This window comes from Salvia hispanica, chromosome 2 (assembly GCF_023119035.1).
Source record: "Salvia hispanica cultivar TCC Black 2014 chromosome 2, UniMelb_Shisp_WGS_1.0, whole genome shotgun sequence".
NCBI classification, from domain to species: domain Eukaryota; kingdom Viridiplantae; phylum Streptophyta; class Magnoliopsida; order Lamiales; family Lamiaceae; genus Salvia; species Salvia hispanica.
In genome coordinates this window covers 5,227,846-5,240,276 of record NC_062966.1, presented here as the reverse complement: position 1 = coordinate 5,240,276, position 12,431 = coordinate 5,227,846, and the positions used below count along the sequence as shown (strand labels likewise).

The following is a 12,431-nucleotide window of genomic DNA, read 5'->3' as shown; positions in this document are numbered from 1 at the left end:
TCTGAGGAGTGTAATTTATTGTACTTCAACTTATTTAGTTCATGGCCTCATGTTAAGCTTGTCTTTTTCACCGAAAACTGGAATGAAAAAAGATAACCATATTCATATACTATTGGATATATATGTCAAAATAATTTCAGATCTCATATACCTTTACTCGATTATGTTGATAATTTGGTCATATTTTGAAAATCCAAAATTTAACAGGCAAATTACTCAAATCAGTCATGATTCCTGGATTAGTACTCCAACAATAACTATGGGTAATTAATTTCATCCATTCAAACACAACTTTTACCTGTCGATCCACCAATGTTCCCTAATTCATTTCATTTCGTCTATAAGTTGGCTAATAATTTTTAACTTGTTTTAGATACACCTAATATTTGTTTGATAAAATTAATATTTCCACTACCAATTGGTTGTTAAAGATTAATAATCATCACAAAAATTGACCAACTCAATCTCTACATAGACACGATACTTAACTAATCCTTTATGATTTACATTAATATGGTTTAACAATAATTATTTTAATTAATTGCCTCTCTTTAGTATTTAACATTCTTTTCCAACAAAACTAAACACAAAGCAGCCATTCCTTTCTCTTATTTGCGTCAAATAAGCAACTGAAATGATCTCAGTGCCCAAATTGGCATATAAAAAGTGATATAATGAATGTTGGAACACTCTTAATTAATCCATATCATAAGAATATAGTACCAAAAAGTAGAGATTAATAAATAAACTACGCGACAAACTAGATGCAAAAAGCAATAAAAATAAGACTTGTGCACTTTATGTAACAATTAAAAAAGCTCAGATTAGGCTAAGAAGGCTTATGTTTGAAGAATTAATTGTTTCACCTAACGTTTGAACAACGACGTTAGGGCAGCAAGCAGCTTTGGCACTAATCAGCTATAAAATGTTGCGTTGGGAAGTCATCTCTGAATGCAACAGACATATCAACTGCATAGCAAAACATCATTCTTCTCTTACATTCTAATATCTCTCTCTCTTATCAACTAAAAAGAAAAGATGGATCTCTGGGTTCGTGTTTTGATCGTGGTAGCATGCATGTATCCTTTTATGGTTGAAGGCGCTGTTCGCCGCTACCAGTTCAATGTGAGTTTTCATGTTTTCTTACATCATGATTAATGTCTTTCTTTTTTTAAAAAATCTGAATCTGAATTGTCTTACTTACTTTCGTTTCATCTAATAGATATTCTCATGTTAGGTAATAATTTCCATGCATTACTTAAGATCTTTATTCAATCCCATTACTTTTTTATCCTTACTACTCCCTCCGTCCCGGATAATTCGGATCACTTTGACCGGGCATGAATTTTAAGATTTGTAATGAAAAGTGGGTTGAAAAAGTTAGTGGAATGTGGGTCCTACCTTTATATATTAGTTTTATAATAAAATGTGAGTAGGAATGAGTTAATGGAATATGGGGTCCACTACCAAAAATGGTAAAAGTGAAATTGGACAAATTATGTGGGACGGACCGAAATAAAAAACCGAGACGAATTATCTGGGACGGAGGGAGTACTAATTAAGAAGTACTCCTACAATACCAACCAATATGGATGGTGGGACAACATTTCCAACACAGCGCTTGAGAAGCAAACAACTAACTCCCACAATTTGCAAAATTTATATTCTGCAGGTGATGATGAAGAACACATCTCGCCTATGTTCTTCCAAATCCATCGTCACTGTTAATGGAAAATTTCCCGGCCCGACACTCTACGCTAGGGAAGACGACACCGTGCTCGTCCGAGTCATTAACCGAGTCCAGTACAACGTTTCCATCCATTGGTACAAAACACCTATTCAACAACATTTTGTTTTTTTGGCGAGAAATGAAAACTAATTGGTGGCTGCGTTGCAGGCACGGAATTAGGCAACTCCGAACGGGCTGGGCTGATGGGCCCGCGTACATCACACAATGCCCGATCCAGCCCGGTCACAGCTATGTGTACAACTTCACTGTGACTGGGCAGCGAGGCACACTTTTGTGGCACGCCCACATTCTATGGTTGAGGTCCACCGTTCATGGCGCCATCGTCATCTTGCCTAAACGAGGGGTCCCTTACCCATTCCCTAAGCCCGACCACGAACATGTCGTCGTCTTGGGTAATATAATTACACACAAGCCTTTTTTGTAATTACTTCATAACTAACTAAGATGACGGGTTTTTCAGCGGAATGGTGGAAATCCGACACTGAAGCCGTCATCAACGAGGCCATAAAATCAGGCCTGGCCCCTAATGTCTCGGATGCTCACACTATCAACGGCCATCCTGGCCCGGTCTCAAACTGCCCTGCAACAGGTTATATTACTTTAATTAATAATATTAACAATTACCTAACGCTTTAATTAATTTTAAAACTAATTGTAGGTGGTTTCTCACTAAATGTATCACCCGGAAAAACCTACATGCTTCGCCTAATCAACGCTGCACTCAACGAAGAGCTCTTCTTCAAAATCGCCGGCCACAAACTAACGGTGGTCGAAGTGGACGCCACCTACGTAAAACCCTTCAAAACAGAGACTGTCCTTATCGCCCCCGGGCAGACAACCAACGTGATCGTCTCAGCTGATCAAGGGGCCGGAAAGTACCTGGTAGCGGCGTCCCCCTTCATGGACACCCTCATCGTGGCAGTGGACAACATGACGGCCACCGCCACGCTCCACTACTCCGGCACCCTAGCCTCTTCCCCCACCACCTTCACCACCCTGCCAGCACGGAACGCCACCCCTGTTGCCAACAGCTTCTCCAACTCCCTCCGGAGCCTGAACTCAAAGCAATTCCCAGCCAATGTTCCACAAAAGGTGGACCACTCCCTGCTCTTCGCAGTGGGGCTCGGGCTCAACCCGTGCCCGACCTGCAAAGCAGGGAACGGCAGCAGAGTAGTGGCGAGCGTGAACAATGTCACGTTCGTGATGCCCACGACCGCTCTGCTGCAGGCGCATGTCTTCAACATCAAGGGTGTCTTCACCGCCGACTTCCCGGGAAACCCGCCAACACCTTACAACTACACTGGCGCTCCGCCGGCGAATATGGCCACAACCAGTGGCACAAAGGTGTATCGGCTCGCGTACAACTCCACCGTTGAAGTTGTTTTGCAGGACACGGGCATCATTGCCCCTGAAAACCACCCCATTCATCTGCACGGATTCAATTTCTTCGTGGTAGGGAAGGGATTGGGCAATTTCAATGCCAAAACAGATCCGCAGAAATTCAATCTGGTTGATCCTGTGGAGAGGAACACAATTGGAGTTCCATCTGGTGGATGGGTAGCTATTAGATTTCGAGCAGATAATCCCGGTAAGTCATTGCAAATATTTGATTAGCAAGAATCAAAGCACTAATTTAAATATTTATATATTTGCAGGGGTATGGTTTATGCATTGCCATTTGGAGGTGCACACCACATGGGGCCTAAAAATGGCATTTTTAGTGGACAATGGAAAGACTCCAAATCACTCCATTTTGCCGCCACCTAAAGATTTGCCCAAATGTTAAATACTATTAAAGCTCGAGGACTGAGTGATTAATATAGTAACAGAGTGTGTTATTGAGAGTCAAGCTCGTCTATTTGTTACTTGAGTCAATTTCTTTTGCTCAAGTTGAAATTAATAAGAATAGTGGTTGTCATTATCTATATTTTCTGTAACCAACTTACGAAATGTTTAATGTCAAATCTGTATTTTGAATCTCAAAACTAGAAAATTTTAAATTAGAGTTCTTAATCTTTGTTCATTCTTAGCGATAATAATATCCCGAGGTTTTTAGCCATAACTTGATATATCCACTACACCACAATTTACTAAAATATATATGTTTATGGTTAATAATTAGCGGGCCAAGGGAATAATTGAAGCCATATCAAATCGGAAAATGATGTTACCGTAACACATGTCAAGTTTGTAGTATATCATAGACCTATTTACTCCTTTCGGAGTATTATATTACTAACTATAATTAAATAATACTCCCTCCGTCCCGCTTTAGGAGTCCCGGTTGAGTCGGACACATGTTTTAAAAAAAAAGTGTTTGAGTGTGTAATAAATAAATATTGTAGTGGATGTTGGGACCTATTTTTAATTGAGTGTCCAATAAATAAATGTTATAGTGGATGTTGGGACCCACTTTTAACATTTTTTTATTAGTTGTAGCGGATGTTGGAACCCACTTTTAACACTTTGTAGGCATTTTTTATTAATTTATCTCAACCGGGACTCCTAAAGCGGGACGCCCAAAATTGATTAACCGAGACTCCTAAAGCGGGACGGAGGGAGTAGTCATTAGATATTCAACTAAAGGGTCTAGATCATCAGCCCTGTAATGTCAATACGATAAAAAAAAAGTCAATGAGAGTATTAGGATCAATTTACAACAAATTTGTTGTAACTAACTTTTGAAATATATCCCATAACTTTAAAACGCATATAACTTTCTCGATTTGAATTATTTTTTCGCACAACGTATATCAAATTAAAGATAATTTCATAAGAATTCTAACGAGATCTCACTTGCATATGTTCCGATGTCAAAATTTGAACAAAAATTCAAAAAATTTCATAAATTTTGTTAATAGCTTTATATCAATACACAACACATAATATGTCAATACAATGCTTGTACAATGTCAATATGAAATTGTATTCACATTGTCATGTCTTTGTGTTGTATTTCATATACTGTATTGACATTATGTTTCTAAACCCTAAATTTGATAGTTACTATTATCTTTTTAATATTAAAAAATAAAAAACAAATAACACATGGCAAATTGTATACCATAAGATTTCTAAAATCCTATGGTCTTAAATTAGTTATAGTTAAAAATTAAATGATGAGTTAGCAATTGATCACTCCCCTACCTGTGCAAGTAACTGTTCGTTTAGTAAGACCTTAATAAAAATATACTCCTTCCGTTTGTCATTCGATATCCCATTTCTTGGCGGCACGAGTTTTAAAGCATTTTAAGTAAAGTGGTTGTCACGCCAACATTTTCTAAGGATAGAAAAAACAGTTGAATCGCGACTAGGGGAGGATTAAAGAAGTGAGAAAGAAATAGGAGAAACAATCAATGGCTCGAAAAATGAATCAACCTTGTAAATCAGAGTGTTCAATCTCAATAGTTCAACAATTGAAAGAAATAATATTCAACGATATCAAAAGATAAATGAAACAACGTTTAGCGGAAGCATTTCAAGAGTAGAATAATGCTATGTATGAAAACGCAACATATTCTGAACAATTGATAGACATTCTTCACTTTTATGCTCAACATCCACCGCACTCTTCACAGCTCAACCTGCACATAGGGAAACAAATGCAGGGCTGAGTACTTGATGTACTCAGTGAACATATGCCAAAACAATTTTATAAAACTGTTATGTCATGCCGCCATTGAGTGCCCTCGGGGTTTTAATTTGAAAAGGCACGAGACACTAAAAATATTTTACAAGCACAAACTTTCAACTCATCCTCAAATCCTTTTCCTCATTATTTCAAAAACACAACCATTTCTCCTTGAGTTATTTAAGAAACTGTCATATCTATTCTTTAGAGTGCCGTGTAAGGTGGCCACATTCCACGAGCACGGATACTGACCAACCCATTCGATGACTCACAGTCCTCATCGTGTACACTTGTCCGAGTAGGGACGCACCCTTTCTAGGACCCGAATTTGATTAAACTCATAGTAGGGACTCACTCACCACTAAGCAATCATCAACTCATCGAACTCATCAATCTCAACAACCTCAACATCAACAACCTCAATATCAACAACCTCAACATCAACAACCTCAATATCAACAACCTCAACAGCATGTGAAACGAGAGTATGGCCACAAACTCATTCACTAAACCGGCCGACCCAAAAGATGGCTCACGATCCTCAATGGTGTACATTAGCCTTAGTAGGGATTCACTCCCTAGTCAGACCCGAATTCGATTTCAATAGGTCTAGTAGGGACAACTCCCTTGCTAAATGAACAGATAGACATTTCTAAAAAAAAAAAAAACATGGCATGACATACCCTTTGCAAACTCCATTTTTCTCATAAGACATATTTGAAACATAAATCATTGTTCAGTCAAGGTCGAGCATCAATTCATATTATATCCACAAAGTCGAGCAATTTATAATATCACTCAATAAATCAACACATAGTATCACATAAACATTAATCACATATCTCACCTCATCATTGAAATAAATACAATAATCTCAATCGCACTTAAGAGGAAATTTCGTCACATAAAAATGATGCTCGAATCAATATATTAAAACGAAAGCTATTGAAAATACTTTAGTTCGAAAGCCCACGGTAAAACTTTAGTTAGAAAGTCCACCTCATTCGTTTAAAGCCTTAACTTGTGTTCCATTCCGTTCTCGGAAAGCATGTGCGAGTCCCCCATTGATTTAATCTACTCCGGGCCAATCTTACATTTTATTAATTTGGCCCAAACCAAATAAATTCCAATCCATATCCTTAATTAAAACAGAAAGCCCAAATATTTAAATTAATTCATTAGGCCCAATATATATTAAATAAAACAAGGCCTAACTTCTTCTTTTCCTCACCATACGTGAAATTCCAAGATTTGAAGCTCCCAAAATCAGAACTCAACATAGTATCACATCTCCCATCACGCCTTCACGTAGTGCTCCTTCTCTCTTTCTCCTCTTCCAGAACGATGTCATGTCGTCTCCGACGAATTCACGGCTGACATCCCATCTCTCTTCTCCTTCGCTGACTGTCGCCAGCAAAACACAGCAGCACCGCCGCCAATGTCGCGACGCAGCAGGAGCTGCTGCAGTCACGATTCCGTTGAAGCCTCCGGCCTCCTCTGTCTCCCCTTCTCTTTTCTCGGCAACACAGAGCTGCCGCCAAATTCGCGACGACTAGTGCAAAGTCGCCGCTGCGGTTTGCTGCTGCTGCTCGCCCACCAAATCCGACGCCGCCGTCGCTGAACCACTGCATGGCTGCTGTCCTTCGCGCAGCTACTGCCCCTGTTCCCAATCTCGCTCTCTCTGCCCTCTGATCTGTACTCCATCGTCACCGTCGGCGAGCTCGAAGGCTCAACTCTCCGCCTATCTTCTTCTCTCATCGCCGCTGCGATTCGCCGCAGCCGCGGCTCTCCATCATCGCTGTTGATCAGCCAACGCTGTTGGCGCAGTGGTGTTTCGGATCTCGGATACAGCCGAGCAGCCGCCGTTAAAGTTACCTGCCGTTTCCAATTTCTAATCATAAAGCCGCTAAGTCGCTGGCCATCGTTGTGGGGCCGGTAACGCCTCACTCAACACCTTTCCCCTCCGTTTAAAACTCTAAACATCGCCACCCATCTTCTCCCTCTCTCGGTCCTTTTGGTATTGAAAGAAAATTCTGACTTTGCTAAACTCTAAGGCCCTACTTGGTATGGTGGAATGGAATGAGGAGGGAATGGAATGGAGATGGGAATGGGCTGAAGGTGGGAATGGAATGAATTCTTGTGCTTGGTGAATGTAAGGTTTACAAATGGAATGAAATTATTATTCCTTGATTGATTTCATTCCTAAGCTTGGTAACTACGAATAATATAAGAATGGAATGAAATGAAATATGAATAATTAATATGTTGATTCTATAAAAAAAATATATTTATTTAAAAATATTTTTGTCAAATATTTTGGATCATATTAATTTGAACTATACACGTAAATGAGTGTGTGCATATGTGGTGTATGTATTGTTGATGTGTGTATATATATATATATATGTGCATACGTGCTTGTGTGTGTGTGTACATATACGTGCATGTGTTGCCATAGGTATGTATTGATGTGTGTATGTGTGTGTTTGGCTATGTGTGTGTTTTTGTGTGTTGCTGTGTGTGTGAGTGTGTTGCTATGTGTTTTGTGTGTGTGTGTGTGTGTGTGTTTTTGTGTGAGTTGCTGTGTGTTTTTGTGTGTGTGTCTGTGTGTTTTTTTCAATTATTAAAAATTTTAAAATTTTAATTTATACTTAAATTGAGATGATATTAAATTTAAATATAATATTAAATAATATTTATATAATTTTGTTAAATTTTAAAATAAGAAGAAAGGAAAATGAAATGGAATGGAATGACCATTCATTAGCTAAATGGATGGAATGGGTATTCCCATGTGGAATGAAATGGCCATTTCCTAATGGAATGGTGATTCCTAAGGAAAAAATTTACCAAACAAAGGTAGGAATGTCATTCCATTCCCCCATTTCATTCCACCATACCAAGTAGGGCCTAATATCTCTTTCTCTAATTTCTAACTCTCGATTTTGTCGGAACGGTTGAATTGAATAAAAATGTGGAATTATGGGAAGATATGTATGTGGAGATATGTATATGTAGATAACTGATTTCATGAGAGTAGGAACCGATTTGTTCTCTTCTTTCACTTGTTAATGCCGGATTTTGTAGAACAGAAATTGGGTGAGAGTAATCTCACGTTTAATTCTTGCATATTCAAAGTGGGGTGAAAATTTAATAAATCATTTGGGCTCATAGCAATTGAATTTCAAATTGGGCTGAAGAGAATAATTGTTCTGTGCCCAAATGATGTTGAAAAGGACTTCCAAAAGTTGGTTACGAAGGATTGGGCTTGATACAAATAAAGAAAAAGGTCCTAGCCCAAAATCAATAATAAAAACTATAGCCTATTCCATCAACATCGAAAAGAATTTAAGACAAGTTTTTTGGCTACACAAACGACGTCCCTTCAAGAACAAATAAAAAAAGTAGAAAAAGTCGGGGTGTTACAATCTACCCATCTTAACAAAAAATGTCCCAAAATTTGCTTACATCCTTCGAATATGATATTTCTCCATCTTCTTACCTTCCGATTTCCAAGCATGCTTCCTCGTATCGGTAAAATGAATAACTACAGTTGAAAGTAGTATCATGATCGTATTCTTATCACATCACCAACATCATTCTTGTTAAACATCGCAGTCATCCGCGTGCTTCTTTGCCTGCTATAAAGGTCGTCTCCATCGTGTTGCCACTTTTAGGAAATTATGCAAGATTAGACTATATTAATTTAAACTGTGCACTCAGCATCATCCCTTCTTGTCTTGCACCCTCTTTCGTTTTTGAAACTTCATTTCGTCTTCGCTATCCTCCACTTCTTAAAATCTTCCTTCGTTGAGGAGCTGAGGAAGGAGATGGACATGATGCGAAAGGAGCTAGGCGGGGCCAGACTGGAGTTGCAGGCCATCAAGGGAAGTATTGATGTCCTGGCCGAGAGATCATCAGCCCAGAATGAAAGGATGTCTGATGCGGTCAGGCTAATGAAGAGAATGGCGGAATGGCTTGAGGGGAATTTCTCCCAGACCCAACAGAGGTTGCCTCCTGGACCCGGTAATGCGGCCAGGCAGCCCGGTCAATGTTAGGATTGGTATACTGAAAAGCATAATTCGAGCATGTTGCACGGATAGAATTGCTTGTATTCAATATATTCTACAATCCACTTTTAACCCAAGGCGAGAAGAAGTAATTTTATCACATTGGTGTTTGCTTATACATTTATAAGATGTTTCTCAAACATTTAATTGTATAAGAAGCAAATAAGTCTGATTCTTCTGCATAGTAGACTGGTCGTGAGCGATGTTCACAGAAGGTGACGCAGTCGGCTCTTTGTAGAAGAGAAATAGAATTTCACAACCTAGATAGGCTTTGGCGACCTATCGTGAAAGGTTGCAGTGTCAGTCCGCATGTTTCCTTACCTTAGAAAATAAATGACACTGGTGTGGTATAGCACTGAAGGATCTAACAGTTGGGATAAGTCTTTCTTGCTATTTACTGAAAGACGAGGTCTTGGTGATTGTTATTTCTTAATCATTGTTGATATAACATTGAGCATACGATATTGATTATGCACTACTTTGATTTATCAAATGGTGCAGATTTTTCGCAATCCAAGAATCCCGATATCTTGGGTAGTGGTGATCAATATCTAGAGGTGCTAGTATTGTTATTGCAATGAATTGTGTGCTGGGTGAGTCCAGTTTGATAATATCCTCAAGAGGTGTTCGAAAAAGGTTTTATTATTCAGAAACTCGGCCGGTTGGAATTTATTCTAGAATAATAAATAATGATTTTGAACTAGACAACTCTTGGAAAAAAATATTAATTAATTAAAGTCAAATAGCAGACTTAAATTAATTAATGGATATTTATATCTTAAACACGGGAAATAATAAATTAAAGAGGCAAAGCTCGGATTACTCGTAATTTGGGATTGGATGGGCAGTCAATATTATTATATTATAGTGGATGATAATAATATTCTGTTTAGACTTGTATTAAATTGGGACTCAATTTAATTAGTAAAAGTCCAACGGGTTTGGCCCAAATCCAACCTCCATGGATCCCTAATCTGACCCATCATAACTCTATATAAAGGAGACTAAATAGAAGACTAATTTAATGAATTTTCATCATTAATTTCGTGCTCCCTCTCTCTAGAGCAGACGTAATTTTCCTTTCCCTTCAGTTGGGAATTCTGTCTTCTGTTTAGTCAAGCCCTTTTCGATTCTGACAAGCTTTGCCCACCCAAAGGTCAGATTCTGAGTTTGGAATACAGATTAGAAGATTTCTGGTTGAGTACGAAGATCTTCATCTGGAGAAGGCGCAAGCAATCATCGATTCTTCGGAGAATCTGTTCGGTAACTCTAAACCGTAGGAATTCTTGAATTAGGATTCTTATTCCTTGTTTGTGAATTATATGTGTTCTTGAATGCAATTTGATTGTTTAACATGTAGATAATTAATCTCATAATCGGTCAAATAGATCTGTAGATCTAATTTATTTGTTTATGCATGTCTTTCGTTGTGCAAGGGGCACCAATCCCCATCAATTGATATCAGAGCCAATTTTTTACTCTGATTTCATGTTATATGAATTGCTTAAATACATTAATTTCTTCGTTTGGTTTGTGCTATTGTTTTTGTGAATACGAAGAAGACAAAGGAGATTCTGTTGTGCGATTTTTATATAATAATTGCGTGGACTCTTCTGGTGGTAATTGTTTCTCATTATGATTACATGTGATCATTAGTTTGAATGATTACATTTTTCTGTGACGTGTTCGTGAATTGCGGAGATACCCGTAAGATTTCTTTTTGTTTGACTCAATTCAATTGGTTGAATTGCGTGAACATAGGGTATTGATTAAGAAATTATTTTTGTTGGTAGTCATAACTAACGGACACTCAAAATTTTGATTAACAATTATCGAAATCTGTACGTGAGTTGGAGGATCACGACAGCGGGTGAAGGGCGATCAGCGCGGCCAGACTGGTCAAGCTGTGACGTTCAGCACCACATGCAGCGACATCTCCGAGCAACGGCAGGTTGCGGTGATCATCTCGCATCTGATGCAGTTGGACGAAGAACACAGCAGCAGCTCCGGACTAGGGCTGTTTGGGTTCAGGCTGGACAATTTTATTTCAGCCGAGAGCAGCCCAATAGACTGCCCGGGCGGTCCGATCAGCGGCTCATAGACAGCGGTGTTCTGAGTGGGAGCCCGATGGCGGTTCCCAGCTCGCGTGGCTGCGTTGAATTTTCTAAATTAGTTAGGGTTTCCCTAATCCTAGAAACTAATTTGGAGGAAATTTTTAAATTAGTTAGGGTTTGCTAACTCTTGGAACTAATTTTAGAATTAATTTCAAGATATAATTTGAAATAAGATTTGAATATATGGATTAGTTAAAATTTATCTTTATTTTGTGGATTTAGATATATTTAATTATATCTAGATAAATCCTAGATAAATTAGGATAATAATAATTAATTTTATTTTATTCTGTCTTATGGATTTATATAGATTTAATTCTATGTAAATAAATCCTAGATAGACTAGATAAATAATTAAATAATTAGGAATGAACCTCACTTCTGTCAAGATCTTGATAGAGCCATCTTAAAGCCTCAGCTTCACCTTCCCAACTCCTCTGATCTTACAGATGTGGTTATTTCCAAGTAGAACTGTTCCATCTGCCTCCTTGAGACCATGAAACCAGCTCCTATTGGGGCACATGTGAAAACTGCACCCAGAATCCATGATCCATTTCTGACTTACCCCATTATCTAAAACATTTAGAAGCTGGGCTGGTGGATCTACACCCTCTACACAATCAGAGGTGTTCTGCCCCTTGCCCTCAGATGTTTGCTTCTTCTTCCAAGCAAAACAATCTTTCTTTAGATACCCAGGCTTCTTGCACTAGTGGCATGATCTGGTTTCCTTTGAGGTATCAGAGCTAGAGGCTTTTGGATCATCATATTTCTTCTTGAACTTTTGCCTTTTGAACTTCTTGACATTCAATGCCTCTGCTGCTTGCACATCAGTACCCTTGCTGGTACTTTTCTGGAGCTCCTTGGCC

The 12,431-nt window shown here is 38.6% G+C and overlaps 1 protein-coding gene across 1 annotated transcript; it reads left to right on the top strand.

Annotated features, from left to right (window-relative positions):
• The first annotated feature begins 964 nt into the window (after positions 1-964).
• LOC125203446 (laccase-4-like) lies at positions 965-3,671 on the top strand. The gene is made up of 6 exons (XM_048101789.1): positions 965-1,125; positions 1,673-1,824; positions 1,898-2,142; positions 2,211-2,339; positions 2,409-3,338; positions 3,406-3,671. The coding sequence occupies exons 1-6, from the start codon at positions 1,039-1,041 to the stop codon at positions 3,534-3,536; spliced, it is 1,674 nt and encodes a 557-aa protein (XP_047957746.1). The 5' UTR covers positions 965-1,038; the 3' UTR covers positions 3,537-3,671.
• Positions 3,672-12,431: the final 8,760 nt, after the last annotated feature.

Excerpts from the sequence above, each read along its gene's own strand:
- LOC125203446 (XM_048101789.1), top strand. The coding sequence starts at position 1,039 with ATGGATCTCTGGGTTCGTGTTTTGATCGTGGTAGCATGCATGTATCCT. Across the intron at positions 1,126-1,672 it reads TTCGCCGCTACCAGTTCAAT|GTGATGATGAAGAACACATC; the intron begins GTGAGTTTTCAT and ends TATATTCTGCAG. Across the intron at positions 1,825-1,897 it reads TACAACGTTTCCATCCATTG|GCACGGAATTAGGCAACTCC; the intron begins GTACAAAACACC and ends GCTGCGTTGCAG.